The 16,945-nt window shown below is 34.4% G+C and overlaps 1 protein-coding gene across 1 annotated transcript in view; it reads left to right on the top strand.

Annotated features, from left to right (window-relative positions):
- Positions 1-16,945, top strand: part of LOC126738515 (potassium channel subfamily K member 18-like) — a 227,429-nt gene that overhangs the window by 106,172 nt on the left and 104,312 nt on the right. Inside the window, exons 3-4 of the mRNA XM_050443884.1 lie at positions 2,345-2,533; positions 16,392-16,709. Of these exons, the coding sequence (XP_050299841.1) occupies positions 2,345-2,533; positions 16,392-16,709 (507 nt within the window). The remainder of the gene's footprint in view (positions 1-2,344; positions 2,534-16,391; positions 16,710-16,945) is intronic.

Below are 16,945 nucleotides of genomic sequence, written 5' to 3'. Positions count from 1 at the left end.
AATTTTTTTGGATTTAGGCCATTCTGACTTTTACTTCATTAACACTATAAACTGTATTATTTAAAATTTTGCATAGCAAATTTTCATTCATCCCGTATAAACAAAAACTATTTTTAGTACATTTGTTTATTTTTTATAAAGCTTATGATACGCCTAAAAAAACAGAAAATCCTTTATATAAATGTAAAATAAACCACACAACAAAACAAGTTAAGTAAACTTTTCATCTACATCTTCTAAAGATGCAGTATTTAGCATTTGCTGTTTTGAGGTTTTTAAAGAACTCTTGGTACACTGATAGTATAGACTGATACAATCCCCCCATATTTTTCCTTTTATTAGTATTAATAGGCAATGTAGGTTCATAAAGAATGGGTAACTGAATATTCTTAAAATCTGTCACTCGACCTTTTTTACCAGGAAGTAGGTCTATTATTTTAAGAGCCACGCTTTCGTTTAATGTTTCTTTGTAATAAATTTTATATGGCTGTGACTTTTTAAAATGACATTTTTAGCCAACATATTTGCTCATCAAATCAGTTCTCTTCATCTCGTATAACTGCAACGGATTTCGAGATTTAAAATTTCTAATAATAGAGCACCAATCATCGGGTATATAGTTCTATTACTAGTTGGAACCTTTGGTGTGATGCTCAAATTACGAGACAGTTTTACCACTGACCAAAACTCTTTATTTTTAATCTTGACACGTGTTTCTCTAACGATGTCAGCATCTTCGGGAGAAGATTAAAACTAGTCTGAAACTGTCTCGTAATCAGGCATATACTTTACTTCATTTTTTGCATATTGTTCAATGACACCGAAAACCCTATCATTTAGCAAAAATGAATGACCTGAATGATTTCTACTGTCTGCTCAGGCTCAGCAAACAGTTTTAGCTAGAGCACACATTGTTTAAAGTATCTGTTCGGATCTCCGCAAGCATCAGTATAGGCAATAAGATGACTTGCACTTTTACATAAGTTAAAATATGTTTTCGCATACAAGACCCAATTTTCTGAGCATCACGGGAAGCGACACTTTCATCTCAGGAATATATGAGTGCATTTTCTTCCTCACACAATTCGTGTATGCCAACTATATGTTTCTTTTGTAGTAAGCCACTGAACATGTCAGTGTTGGAAAGAGAAGTGGCTTTTGTAGGTCGAAGTCCGTAGATTTTTCCTTTATTTAAAATACAAGTACCCTTATCAAAGTTTAAGAGATTTTTTGCGTTTTTTGCTTTTTGTAAACGAAAGTTCATGTTTTAATTTTAATTTTTTTCATCTTAGTCTGCCATGATGTGCCTTGCTTTAAAAGTACCAGATTTTACGTATAAGTGCAAATTAAGCCAGTAAAAAACTTTCCAATAAATGGCTTCTGATAGCGCAGCTGAATTTTGTTCATTGCAAATTTTCTGGTGAGAACGTATGTTTAGATTACTGTCGAGATATTTGCTATTTGGTTTGTGAGCCCTGGCATAGTAAGACTAATATGCAGGAAAAGTTGTGAACTGCTTCCAATTTTTCCTTGGACGTTTTGTTGACTGGAGGATGTTTGCCACGAATATTCTTCCCTGAAGATGACATATGTCCCCGTTAGACCATTGGATATTTTGTACGCCTCGGATATTTTATTAGTTACGGTTTTTGCAGGTTTAACGCCAGTTCTAGGACAATTAACTTATAGCGTCAACTGTTTTACTACGTCACATAGAAAAGCATTTTAGGTTAAAACGTTTTCTATTTATAAAAAAATTTCAAACAATCGATTTTATTTATTTTAGTTAAGCAATTATTCTCACAGTTTTTTTATTGGCGCAGAAATTCTTTATGAACACCAGTAGCTCTTGAACTCCCGGTAGTCTAGCAGTCGCCCTGGTCTGGTTGAATGCTTCGCAGAAGAAGAGTCATTTCTTCCTCCTCCCTTCTGTGTAGGTGTTTTCTGCAGACAAAATTATAAAATTGTATGTTATTACTATATTAAGTAGTAATTATAAATCTTACATCTAAAAAACAAGCTTTAACTATTTTCTAATTTAGATATAAACTTTAAATTGATAAATATTGAATTCGAAACCGGCCACTAAAAAATTAATAATGACAGAGCACAAGCACTTTTGTGTGAAAAAATACAAAGAGCGAAAAACAGTAAAAAAACCGCGACTGTTTTATTTAAAATCGAACAAATGCGCTTTAGATTAATTGAAATTGGTTTTTTGCTTTTGGATTTGTCATAAAAGAATTATTTATTAAACAGCATTTCATAATAATCAAAACAAGATTACTGTTTATTTTCAGCTATTAAAAACAATTAAATTGTTCACTTTGATATGTTGTTTCAGGTAGTCCCTCAACAAGAAAATGTTGCTACGAACAAAAAGATCTATATTTGAAGGACCAGCCATCATTTTTTTGCTGTTGCTACTCCTGTCCAGGACCAAGGTCTACATCTATACTAGCAACGTTGGGAGTGTGCTGTTTAGTTTTAGGATATACTATTATAGGAGCATTTACATTTATGGCCTTAGAAGGTAAGTAAATATGATTTAAGATAACATGAATTTATGTATGTACATCAGCTTTGTGGTAGTTTGGCAACATCGTTGCAACAATTACTTTTTTAGCCTTAACTTTTAAAGTGTATTTTTCAATGTTGATATTTGATTCAATATGAAATGTGATTGTACAGAGGAGTTTTTAAATTCTCGAAATACGGAAAAGCATCTTTAAAAATGTATTAATGCACTTTCAGATTCAAATATTTAGATTGTTTGGTTCTAGTTAATTCACTTTTATTTTATTCAATTTAATATTTTACTGTATACGAGAGCACTGAAATAAAAAAAGCTAGTGCTTGATAAGTTGCTTACCAACACTTGCTGACTTATTTATTTATATCTTTTTCATAGCTGATAGCAAAAAATAAATAATGCATATTTTTAAAATTATGATGCATTAAAATGTACATTTGTAAAATTTCTTTTTTAGGTATCGGAATACCTATGCATTATATTATAGCAAAATGGCGTAAGCAAAGCATAAAGTTAAAGAGAAAAGATAATGTTTTCCCGATTCCTCACTTCTTGCTACCGGAAGAGGAAATACATATGCCACATTTCTACGTTTAATTTGTGTCGATCAGAAATCAGCAGAGAGTAGGAGAAATGCCTTTAAAATAATAACTTTAAAAAAGCATTTTAAACTTGACATTTTGACTTATTAATGCAATAATCAAGACATTTTTTTTCTGGACAAGGCTATCAAACATTTTAGCATTCTTTTCTTTTGTTGGTCCAATGCTTCAAAAGCTTAAACGTAAATGTGCCCTAAAAAAGTACATACTATAAATGTAGCTAAAGCTACTTCTAGATAAATTTTTTGTTTTTACCCTAACACTGAGTGATGTGAATAATATTGAAAATTACTAGTGAACACCAATAAATAACTCTTTTTAGCTAAAATAAAATGGTGAAACGTTCATTTTTTAACAGATAGATATGGATACAGATCTTTTAAGCAAAAATAATATCTACATGAAATGCAAGGTAAGGTATGAAGCTGTGCCTTGCTGATCCTAGGCAAGATTTTGCTGTTTGAATTATTCGAGATTGTTAATACAGCATGTATTACGACATACAATAAAATAAGTCTATTATGAAGAAGGAATAAGGATAACGTTTGAGAGGCAAGGACATTGACCATTACTACCCTCGTATATTATGCACCACCTATTTGCTAGAAAATTATTATATTGAGCCTTATTATAGAACTTAACAGGCTGCTAATTAAATTTAATATGTTAAGCAATGAGTGTAAAAATATTTAGGATAATAAAACTTTAAAACTCCAACATCTAAGGGTAATAGAGCAATAATAATGTATGTATTTATGATTCCACCATCTCATATCGTTTTCCGCCATCTATAACGTAACAACAACGAAAATGTAAAATTATGACTATTGCATTTTCAAATGGACAACATTTATTTTCCAGCGTTGGCATATTACATGACTGGCCTGTATCTGAACTTATTTACGACCGGTTTATATACCGAACATTAGGACTCTATGGCTAAATTAAAAGTTCGTTTATGTATCTGACTACACGCGAGAGATGTATTATTTTATCTGCTTTTATTGTTCTTTTATCGGGAGGTTTTGAGTAACACGCTAAAAAATAATTAATGCACGATTTACGTAACTTTAATTGCTTAGACAGGGTGACATTTCCCAAGTTATATTATTTTCCCAAGTCATTGGGAAACGCACAACTTAAATAATATCTTGATAGCTCTGACACTTTCGGTTATACAAAAAATTAATGCCGTTAATATAAATGGTATGATATAAAAATGTAAAATTATATTTTTTGATGGCACTTGAAAATCTAAATGCATTTTATGTATATTGTTTAACTTCTAAGGCAGACGGTTTTTGAAATATTTTCAATTTTAATATTTAAAAATATTTGCAGGTCATCAAGAGATCGATTAAATTTTTTTTAATTTTTTAATAATCTTCTAGTTTTATTACTTTATCGTACGAAGGATTAAAAAGAAGGTAAGTTTATAACTAGTGACGTCAATAATTTTCTGTTTTCGAAAACTTTTGTTCGATTAATTAAAATTTTATAAAAGATATGTAAAAAGCCATTAAAATTTATTCATGGTAGCCATAATTTTGCTTTTCTGTGACTTGAAATTTTTTAATATAAGAGTCTTTTATTCTGCTGTGGCTATACTAAAGCATTTAACTGTGCTGTTGAAATTCTTACTAAAACTAGAACTCTCCCCCGCATGCATAAAAAAACTTTATTCTTATAACTTTAATGATCAAACTTTCAGGTAAAAAGTAAATGTCATTAGAAAAGGGGACATTATTGTATTAGCTTTATTATAGATTATTAAACTCCCACTTTTTAAATTTGACTATAAATTTATACTCCTTGCTGAAAATACGATCGTGTCCTTTCATGCTGGCACTCTAGGTGCTTCTCTGGAATAATTCATCTTAATGTATAAAATATTAAGATGAATAAATAAAATAGACTTAAAATATCTTTTTTTATATTTTGTCTTAGTTTTAGTTTTTTAGGTTGTAGGGTCTTTTCACACCGATTAATTTTTCTGATTCGGTATATCGGTTATCCATAATCGTAAAATATTCCTTATTTGTGTAAGTACATTTTGCACTATGTAGTGTATTTTTTGTGTTTTGGGCAAATAAAAAACTTTTGAATTTAAATTTGCATTATTAAATTCCCTGAATATAGTAGTAAGGGTGGGAGCTAGAGTTTGGCAAGTAGACCTAAAAGTTCCTTTTTGCCAACCCCAGAATCACTTAACCCTACGCCTCTACTTTTAATGCAAGGTCTTTGCTGAGTCTGCTCGACCTCTTAATAAAAACCTGCACGCTGTCCCAATCCAGATCTTCCCGCTTCGTTTAAGAGCTTCCTGTTATAGTGTAGTAGCTTTAAACATTTTGCTTTTTAGGCGATTCCACTTGTCACAAATTTCTAATATATGTTATGTACTTTTTTCTCCTCTACCGTAATTCCGACAGCCCAGACTTTCTCTTCTACCAAGAGGGTGTAGATGTCTATACTTTTTTTATGCCTAGTTAGGATTCTCACCAATCCCTTGTCGGCTCTTTATTACCAGTCGATTTTAGAGCTGTCATGATCTAGTAACGTCTCCTTGACCTGTTAATTTTTCTGTTTATTTCCAATTGTTCCTTGTTTTAGGCCTAATTATTAAGTTCCTAGGAAATTTGTTTTTTACTAAGGTCGAGCCACGGTATGGGATACCGTAGTATATACGAGGGTACTAAAGGAATCTTGTCTTGTCGTCAGCCCGTTCATTGCAGTTTGAGTTCCTTCCGCCAATTTTTCCATAGCGTTTCTGCGCTCCTAGACTGGCGCTGAGCTAGCCCGGGATTTTAACATTGCCTTGAGGGCAGTTTAACTATCAGAGTACATACAAATCTTCTCGTTACCTTTCAATGCTTCCCGTTTGTTTGCTACTTCAAATATAGCAAACACCTTTGCTTGGAAATCTGTGGTGTGTTGCCCTAGCGGAAAGGATTCTCGTGTGTTCATTTTCATCCTGTACACTCCGGCTCTGGCTGACTTGATGCTTTTTATCCATGACCCATCCGTAAACCATTTAGCTTCTTAATTTGGTTCGTGATACATTCTTCCCTTATCGGGATTTCCACTCGAAAGGCTTTTTTTAACCTTTTCCATTCGCTAAAGTACATCTGGATTTTAAAATTGCTATATTCTTACACATCTCAAGAGCCCGTGATCATCACTAGTCCATCATCCGCGTATGCTGGTGCACAGAATCCTTTAAGTTCTAGCTTATTGAGGAGACTGTCTATTACCAGATACTAGAGGTGTAACAAAAGACAACTGCCTTGTGGGCAGCCGCCTTTCACCCTGGCCTTGACATGACAATCTCCTAGTGTAGCCGTAATCTGTTTTGACTCATCTGACTAAGTGAGCCAAGACACTCCTGGTCAGAACGGCAGCAGTTGATGTCTATTTTTGTCTTACTAAATGCTCCTTCCACATCAAAGAAAAGAGCAAGTGCCATTTCCATATTGTTTATATCTTTTTTAGCCTTGTTCACTACAAAGTGAAGTGCTGGCGCCAAGAACTCTCTTTAAATAAGAAAGTGTAGTTTCGAGGACTACCTGCAGTATCATGAGTATGATTTTATGAGGCTCCGCAACCTTATACCGTGCTTTTATTTTGAAAACAATCCACCCTTAATAACTTAAAAAAAAAAAAAAAAAAAAAAAAAAAAAACAGGTCAAATTAGATATACAGGGGGACGTTTAATAAAAAGCATTTACTGAAGTTCTGTCAATCACGTCCTCACCTCCAGCTAACCTCACTTTAATATGTCAAATGGGAACCCCCATCGTGTGATACATCATAGTAAGGAGCGTAAAATTCTCTATTCAACGGTACCAAAAAAAATGAAATCAATAAATGTGTAAGCAAATAGTTAGCGAAAATGTCTAGAAATAAAGAATTTTTTTTTTTTAAGAAAGTTATTAAGGGTGGATTGTTTTGAAATGAAAGCATTGTATAAACTAAACACACATACTGCCCTAGCTACGGCTTCGTTTGTAATTATTTCTTTATCAATCTTTTAGACGGGCTTGAGCTCTTGTGCCTCACCATAAGGAGTAATGCTTTTTTCTACAGGAAAGTAAGTTTTCAGAAAAAGCTCGATGTTCTCTTCTATGTTTAAGGTCTATAATTTACTTTTTTTATGCATCATATCTCAGTTTTCCTGTTAGAGCCCAGCAGCTTTAGAAGACGAGCTGTGTCTAAAAGAGGTTCTATCTTTTCACAGAACTTGCGCTAGCAGTCTCCTTTAAAGAGTCGGACTTTATTTTGAGCTTTCTTCTATCTATTAAGCATACATCTCAATTCTCTTAAGTTTTCCCCGTGAGAGCGCGTTGGTCCAACTTTCTTATTTAAGATGGTCTAGAGTGTAATTCCACCAGGGCAATTTCTTGGCGTTAACTCTCCTGATAGAACGTGCTTCCTCGTGAGAATTAATAATTACACTGTTTAGCTTATCTATGCATTAAGTTTTTTTGGAAAATATGGCTTCACCAAGAGTATTGACAGACCCTTCAATGCACTCCTAAAATTTGGTCCTGTCGGTCGCCCTCGGGTTTCTATTAAGAAGCGCCTTCTCTTTATATGAAGCGATTTCGAATCAAAACATCCTATAGTCGGACATAAGTATGTCATGTGATACTCTTCCGTTTTTAACCGCAAATGATTGTGTTACCAACGTTATTTGGGTGATGATGCGTTGTCATCTTTTACACATAGTGCGTATGCTTAAGTGTTACATTGGGGTGATGTATCTGAGGAATTATAGAAAAGTTGAACCGCTGGCCTGAGATACTTTTCCCTTCAAGAAAATCCGGCAGCCATCACTGTATTCTCTTCGATGAAAGCAGCTTTTAGGCAGTTTTCAGGTGCCACCTGATAGGTGGAATAGGTGCCATTACTATATCCATAGAGCTTTTCCACCAATTCAAAGGGTAGGCAGCCCCCTACGTTGGCTAGGCAAGCTTGGTGGGGCCTTATACTGACAGATGGCCCAAGAAAGTGCCTAAAACCTTGGTTGTTACGTTGATACCTCACCAGACACTAGTCCCTGCGTATGTCTCCTTCTTCTTCTATGGGCCTGGGACTATCCAGACAATTCTTTTAGACCTCAGTAGTGTACAGTAATTGGGTCTCTTTCCAAGGTTCGACTAGGCGCTTAGTTAGGCGGCGACTACGCTACTAAAATAATGACCCCATTAATTTTAATTCTTGTTACCGACTTATCCTGCCTAGTATGAGAGCTAACTTAATCGGAGTAGTATTAGAAAATTTGTAACATAATTGATTATCTTTTGTATTTTGACTCAACGAGTTCTTATATTCGCTGTAAAGTAATAAATAATAAAGGTCCCATGTTTGCGGAATCCGTTTCCTTCCAAGCGAAAACTTTTAGGCACTATCATATTTAATAAGGCGTATTATGATCTAAAAGCTTAGTTTAAAAAAATATTATAGTATAGGTTAAACAAAAGCAACATAGGATATATGGTGTCAAAAGTTTTACTAAGAAAAAATGGGCAAGTCTCTCTTTTACCTTAAGCTTTGAGTATATTATCATTGATATTAGGCACAGCTGTAGTTATGCTAAATCCTTCTTTTCGCTGGTGCTAAAAAGTAAACGAACTTCGTTATTAAAATATAGTTCTTGTTGCTTTAATAGAATTAAAAACAAATACTTTTTTTAAATAATGCATTAATAAAGAAAGCTCAAAAACTAACATAAAGAGACGTTAATAAATAATAAAATTAAAGTAACATTCCTCAAATCTTAGGCACTGATTTTCGCGTTTAGGCAAGCTTTGATTAAATATTTTATTATTTTGACAGTTTGTTTACTTTTGGCTAATTAGTGAATTTTTTTCTAAAGAAAAACCAGAAAGAAAATGACATTTATCACACTTAATATCGAATTTGTAACACAGTTTGTGAGCTCTATTTGCTGCAATATCCAAAAAGAAGCCAACCGCATTATACTTATTTTACTAATATTCCTAATAATATAGCTAAATACGGAAATGTTGTTAAGCCAAGAAATAAATATGGCAGATAGGTCGATCTGAAAGAGAAGCAAATTAAAGTCATAATTAAGTAAAAATTAAAATAAATAATTTAAAAGCTTTACCTGATCTTAATATTCTTAGAAGATGATAACCTGGCTAGTTATCTATTATCTTTTTTTTGTTACAGAATGTGATAAGAACTATATTCGCTTTAACCTTTTGGCGCCCAACAGTATTTAACTCGCACTTTCACAAAAAAAAATTAGAATCTAAACCAACTGGTATATGGTCACTAGATGGATACGAAAGCCTTAATTGATTAAAGTTTTTAAAAATTTTAAGATTAAAGCCACAGTTTCTGTTGACATTTTCTGAAATAAAAATGTTACTGGTTGAAGCTAATAAAACAATCACGCAAGAAAACCTCGCCGTCCAGTTACCGTCTGGGTCAGAGTCCAAAAAAAGTAATTAATTGTTCATGATATTCTGAAAGCAACATCAGTAAAGAATAACTTACAGTTAAACAAAAACCTTAAAAGTTTTTTGATTTAGAAGAAATAGATAACTCTACGACTATTTTGCCAGATACAGATTCAAGGAGTAACCTGGACTAGTGATTATATTTATTATTGCAAACTAAAATCGGGACGAATAAAAATATGCCTCGAAAAGAATAAACTTCGATAAAAATGAGTCACAACAGGCGCTTATACTTGTTCAAACGTTAAAGACGTAAGCCCTTATCGCGTAGGTGTGATTGTCGTAGCTTTGTTAAGCCACAAAGAAATACGGAAACGTCTTCTTAAATACGGGGTTTTAAGAAGAGGACAAACAGGATTTAAAGACTAAATTTAGGTTTGTTGTTATTTTTTTTCAGCTTTATTCTTTTTAAACACAAGTTGTTATTTCCTCAAAGGATCAAATATTTTTAGTTAAATTTATAAAATCTCTCAATGTTATGTTGGTCTTATACAAGATTAATTTTCTTAAAACGTAAGTATACGTATTTTTCGCAAACCTAATATTGGATATTGAAGTGGGCTTTACAAAGCTGATAACCATATTTCTTAATATTCAGGAAGCATATAATTTTAATTTTATTAAAGTGATATGGAGAATGAATGATATTATACTTATAAAGCAAATCATAAAAAATATGTAAGAGTTATACCATCAACAAAAAACTTTTATACATACAAATGATCTTATGTATATTAATGAGTATCTTATCTTTAGGGACGAGTAAAATAGGCCTGTCCCATGGTGGTATCATAAGTTGCTTATTATACATTAATGATACATCAGACCTAGAAAATACTAGAAGGAAGAACTCTAGCATAATTCATTTTGCTGACGATATATGTTTACTTTCTACCTATAAGACATTACAGAAAAGTGTAGATAACCTTTACAGTTATTTTGAAACAAGTGCTTGAGACTTGAAGCATGATATTACTTTGTCCCTGGTAAAAACTGAAATGTGTATTTTGTCAAAAAGTAGAAATTCTTCTTTAAGTCAGTTTCAATTTGGAAATGACTCAATTTCATGCAGGACTACGGAAAAGTATCTGGGTCTGTACTTAAACAAAAAAACTATTATGAAAAGACCTTAAACAGCATATTAAAAAGAATATATTATGAAGAAAATAGAGAACGGGTTAAATATATGATAGAGCTTTTTCCCGAAATTGATAGATAGCAGACGCTTTCATATATTCGCCTTTTTACAAATCATTTATCAAGTCAATAATAATTGATGATGGCAGTATATTTTATGGATTCTCTGCGGAATGCAACCATAAGAAAAAAGCAGTTATTTTAAACAAGTACCTTCGTAAAAGCATTGGTTCTGATGATGACGCCCTTGAAGTAGAAGCCACCGACTCTCCACTGTCAATTACTTATGAAACATTTTTTACTCAAAATGAATAACAAAGAAAGTATCATTGTCAATAAGGATAATGAATTGTCAATTTTGGTCAATAATAATAAATACTGGTCAAAGAAGAAAATTCGCTTACTGATCTCAAGTTATTACTGGCTAATGCAAATTAAGAATAAAATACATTAATCTTTCACTCCCTGCATTTGTCCAATAGATGTAGACAAATCCTATAAAACCCCCTATGATAAGAGCCCTGCGTATGCTGGACATATGGTGCCTCTCGGGGGGTCTCAGGATTAACCCCAAAAAAGCAGAGCTTCTACTATTCACGAGGAGACGTAACTTTGGTACACCCCCTGTTATCTCTAGGTGGCGTGCAGCTGCATTACTCCAGGACAGTTCGATTTCTGGGAATCAAGTCAGATCCCAAACTCTCCTGGTACGATCATGCAGACACCAGAATGAAGAAGGCCACCTGCGCACTATGGGCCTGCAGGCGGGCTTTTGGCAATACCTGGGGTCTGTCTCCTAAGATCCTCCACTGGATCTACTGGCGCATTGTGAGACCTCTTCTTACATACGGGGCTATCGTTTGGTGGCTATGTACGGAGAAAGCGAAAATCCGTGCTCAACTGGACAAAGTCCAACGTCTTGCATGCCTCAGCATAACGGGTTCCATGCGGACGGCGCCAACTAGAGCGCTTGAGACTCTGCTGAGCCTTCCGCCTCTGGAACTCGTTGTGCAATTCGAGGCAATGAGGACTTCGTACAGGCTATACGTCCTCGGCGAACTACGTGCTGGCGAGACCGGTCACGCAAAAATTTGGTCACGGGCCATACAGGAATGTCTCCTTCTGATGGGCAGTGACTGCATGGCTCCAGTGACTGTGGACTGCGAGGGATTCGTGACGCACATTGCAGGCAGAGAGGAGTGGCAGCATTACAACAGACCTGCATTGCTAAATAGTTGGACCATCTGGTACACAGATGGCTCCAGAATGAATAACAGAGCTGGATCAGGGCTTTGTGGTGGGATCCCACATACTAGTAGGGCATACTCTCTGGGGGGGCACGCCACTGTCTTCCAGGCCGAAGTATTGGCTGTATTAGGGCTATCACGGCCGCAAACGTAAGCTCCAAGCTTGTACTAGAGTGCATAAAAGTCCTGAAAAAACTGGTGCAGGTTGGCAGGGTCCAGATCGTCTGGATACCTGGCCACGCAGGTCATGCAGGTAATGAGGAAGCGGACTCTCTTGCCAGACTGGGATCCGCGAATGTGCCGATGGGGCCGGAACCCATAGTTGGTATCGCCAAATGCGTTGCGATCGCGCCCATGTAGGGTCTGCTGGACAAGTGGACCCATCGAAGATGGACTGAGTCCCTTGGTATGAGACAGGCCAAAGCACACATAGGTGGGCCCTCTGCCTGTTTTACCAAAAATCTACTACGCCTAAAAAGACGCGAAATTCGGCTAGTGACAGGTCTTTTAATCGGTCACTGGTACTTAAGAAGCCATCTTCATACTATCGGTATTGCGGACAACCCGGAATGCCGATGATGCTGTGAGGAGGATGAAACCATTGACCATGTAGTCGGGGAGTGCCCAGCACTCACGCGCGCCAGGTTCAAATACTTGGATAACACTTTCAGTGTACTGAGTGACTTTAAGTCCTTCAGACCAGAGAGCCTTATGGGTTTCTCTAATGCACAACTGCCTTGGCAGATCACTGTTTCGACAATTCAATTCAATTCATCCTATAAAACCTGAAAAACAGTAATAGAAGGTAATGAAGGTAACATCAATTTAAATTCATTGCGAAATCAATTCCTTGAAAACATTGACAAGAACTGGAAAAATGACGAATACATAAAAAGGACAGGTTGCACCTTTTATAACGTAAGAAATAACTTCCATAAACAAATTAGATTACCGGATAAAGCCTCAGTTTATACTCCTAAACTGATTTATTAGCATTTAGGAGGAATTTTAATTCTGCTTAGAAGAAAATACTACTAATACTATTACTAACAAATGATTTACTGAAAAGAAAAAAATTCGTAATTTTTTTAGACAGTAAGAGTGCTTTGAGCTCAATTCAACAAAAATTTTAGCATTGAATTATGCTATTAAAAAAATTGTTAAAATGTATCACAGACTTCCTTTCAAAAATATTTCTGTGTCTTTAGTGTGGGTGAAAGCTCATTTTGGAGTAAAAGGTAATGAAATGGTTGACAAACTAGCTAAAGGTGCGACTAATTTGGTTAATATTAGTAACCATAAAATTCCTTTCTCTGATATTCAAGCAATAGCAAAAAATTATTTAATGAAAGAGTGGCGATTACTTTTTTGAGAAAGCTTTAAAGCGTTTGTTTGTCAATTTCTTTACCTTTCAATAAGAACATCTAGCTGGTTTGTCAACTACTCTAATAAGAGTAATTTCGCGTTTAAGAACTTCTCACACATAATATCTCATACACAAATATAGAAAAGGCCTTTCCTTAACAGAAAATTGTATCTGCGGAGAAAGTGGCGACCTAGAATATTGTATTGTAGAAATTGTACAAAATTTATAAATAGTCTGCCTATGCTCTTTGATAATATTAAAAATTTAATTGCTCTATTATTTAATCTAAAATCTATGCTTATAAAAGGGAAACTAAACGTATATATATATATTTGCTAACATAGATGTATAGTAAAGAAAAAAAACTTAAAAAAAAACTAAAAATTAAAAAATACCTTAACAATTAAAAGTTAAATTAAGAATTAACTATATAATATTATGATCTATATTGTGATATTAACCCATTAGCGCCCAGCGTCATCATTTGATTAGGCCAGAAATTGATGGGGATGAGAGCGCCCGAGTAGGTTGGCGATTGCCAACGGCTGTCTAACGCATTAGAGCAATGCCTGTCTACGCAATATTCTACAGGTGGTATTTACTAGTGTTTGTGCTTACTTGTCCGGCAAAAATCACGTTGTTTCTTAAAGATTTTGACTAGAAAGACCTGCTATAGGCCTATAGGTCATATTTCCTTTAGTAGCAGGGATAAGATACTTTCTTTAGTGTGTTTTCCAACCAAAGAGATGTAGAAATATTGTTAAATATAATGATATTTCTAGTTGAATTTTTTTAGCCGAAAACCTAACCTAAATCTCTGTGTCCTCAAATGAGGACACTGGGTTATTACATTTTTTTTAATAATTTTTAGACTGGCAAAAAATTAATAGACATAGTTTTAAGAACTTAGATGATACGGTGAAATATCTCTATTCTAACCAAAAAGATGCTGATATTGCGCTATTACCTCCCGAGGTGGATGAATTGACGGACGTAGAAGATATCGACGATGGTGACTTAGGGGCGCTTGATGTCCAGGACGTCCCAGGGGTTGTGGAGATACAGGTAGAAGAACAAAATGATTGGGAATCGGAAGATACAGCACTAAATCCTGGACACCAAAATGGACTAAGGAAGAACCCATGTATGAAAATATTGAAGAAGAAGGTTGTGCAGAAGCTTTCCACAAAATAAAAGAAAAATTACAGGAATTAACACCACTACAAATATTTGAGAAGTTTTTTGATGACGATCTTTATAATCTTCTTCAAACATAGACCATGACATACGCCCAACAGAAAAATAAACATGATTTTTTTGTAACTTCGGAGGACCTCAAAATTTGTATCGGGTTTTTGATTTTTTCTGGCTATCATGCCTTACCAAGTGAAAGAGACTATTGGTCTGAAAGAGATGATTTGGGTGTTCCTCTAATGAAAAATGCGTTTTCCAGAAATGCCTACAAAGAAATAAAATCTTGTCTTCACTTTGCTAACAATTCCCTCGTACATGATAACAAAGACGATAAGTCATTCAAAATAGGGCCATTATTTGGGGCAATAAATACTAAATTTTAAATGGGGAGTTTTCCATACATTTCTATCGATTGATGAGATGATTGTAAAATATTTTGGACACCATGGCCTAAAGCAATTTATCAAAGAAAAGCCTATACGGTTTGGATACAAATTATGGGCGCTTTGTAGTGATAATGGGTATTGCTACAACTTTGCTTTGTACTGTGTCAAGGACAATAAATCAACAGCAGAGCCCAAGATTCCTCTAGGGACAAGAGTCGTAACAAGTATGCTGGAAACTGTAAAAAATCCTAAAGGCACATTATTTTCTTTGACAAATTTTTTACGAGTTACGACCTCTTGTGTAGTCTAAAAAAAAAAAGCTTCCGAGCCACAGGAACCATAAGGGAAAATCGATCATCTAAGTGTCCCACCAAGTCATCCAAAGAACTCGAGAAGCAACCGGGAGAGCCTATGACTGGCACTTTGACGGTAGTTAAAAAATTCTTGTAGTCAAATAGAATGATAGCAGGTGCGTTTCGGTGGCAACCAACTTTGATACACTTTTACCAACCACTATTGTACAAAGGTGGAACAAAAAAGAAGGTGGTCGTGTTCCAGTTGCACAACCTCTTTTGATTGCCAACTATAATAAGCATATGGGAGGGGTGGACCACCATGATTGGTTGCTTGAAAAACATCACATATCAGTACTAGGCAAAAAATGGCATTGGTGCCTTTTTACTCGAGTGATAGACATGTCGATCTTAAATAGCTCAATTCTCTATAACATGATCCATACCGGAAAAAAAAATCCATAAAAGACTTCAGGATGGATGTGGCTTATTCATACCTAAAGATTGGTCATGGAAGAAGAGTAGCCTTTGGTCGTCCCTTGAGTGTGTCAAATACGTCTCGGAGTAATGTTACAGAAAACGTAAAATATGATGGTAAGAATCACTTGGTAGCCAAGAGAGAAAAGCAAAGGAGATGTCAGTTTAACTGCCAAAGTAAACCCCGCACATTTTGTTCAAAATATAATGTCACTTTTTGTGTACCTTATTGTTTTAACAATTTTCATAAAAAAAATTAGTTTTTTAATTCACGTTTTATAAACACCTCTGATTTTTTTATCAGTACATTAGTTTTATCTTGTAATATATGAAGTTTTTGTATTTACTTTTTTGTTTTTTTTTTATATTTCAATATGGGGTTACATATATTATATAAACCCAGCGTCCTCATATGAGGACTGTTTATTTTTTGACCCAAAAAAATTACCTTTTGACCCAAAAAGATTGATGCTGACTATTTGATATTCGAAAGCCATTTAAAAGGAAAAAGACCAATAATAATAAATCCATTTCTGTTAGGTATAAAAATATAAATTTGTCTTATTCCTAAACAGCAACCTCTAGCAGAGTTTCGCTTATACAAAATGTACAATATACTAATTAGTATATAATATTATTTTATACTATAATAAATACTTAATTTTCAGGAGATCTGTACCAAGACACAGCCGTAGCCGCCTCAAAAACTAACCCAAAAAGCGACACTAATATAATAGGAACATTACGCGAAGAGACTGTGAGTCGACTATGGAGCATCACCGAAGACTTGAACATTCTGTATAAAGAAAACTGGACAAAGCTAGCCGCGGAGGAGGTGCTGGTATTTCAGGATGCCTTATTTAAAGCCCTGAAAAGTAGTGAACACAGTTATAGTGCGCAAGTGTCAGCTTATCAGCAAAACAATTCGCACAAGTGGAGTTTTAGTTCCAGTTTTTTGTACTCTTTGACTCTCATTACTACTATTGGTAAGTATGACAGAATAATTTATTAATGGAAGCAAATTTATAGTTTTATTTTAATTTATAAAAAATTACACTTTTACTAAAATTTTTTTTTTTTCAGATTTTGTTAATATGGTTTTACATAGCCACTTTTCATATATTTTTAATTTACTTGAGATAATTTAGAATTTTTTTCTATACAATTTAATTAATTTTAAATTTTTTAAGCAGTTTTATTTACTACTTGAAAATTTTCGAAA

The sequence above is a fragment of the Anthonomus grandis genome, chromosome 7 (genome assembly GCF_022605725.1).
Source record: "Anthonomus grandis grandis chromosome 7, icAntGran1.3, whole genome shotgun sequence".
Classification (NCBI taxonomy): Eukaryota; Metazoa; Arthropoda; class Insecta; order Coleoptera; family Curculionidae; genus Anthonomus; species Anthonomus grandis.
This window is presented reverse-complemented; position numbering and strand designations above follow the sequence as displayed.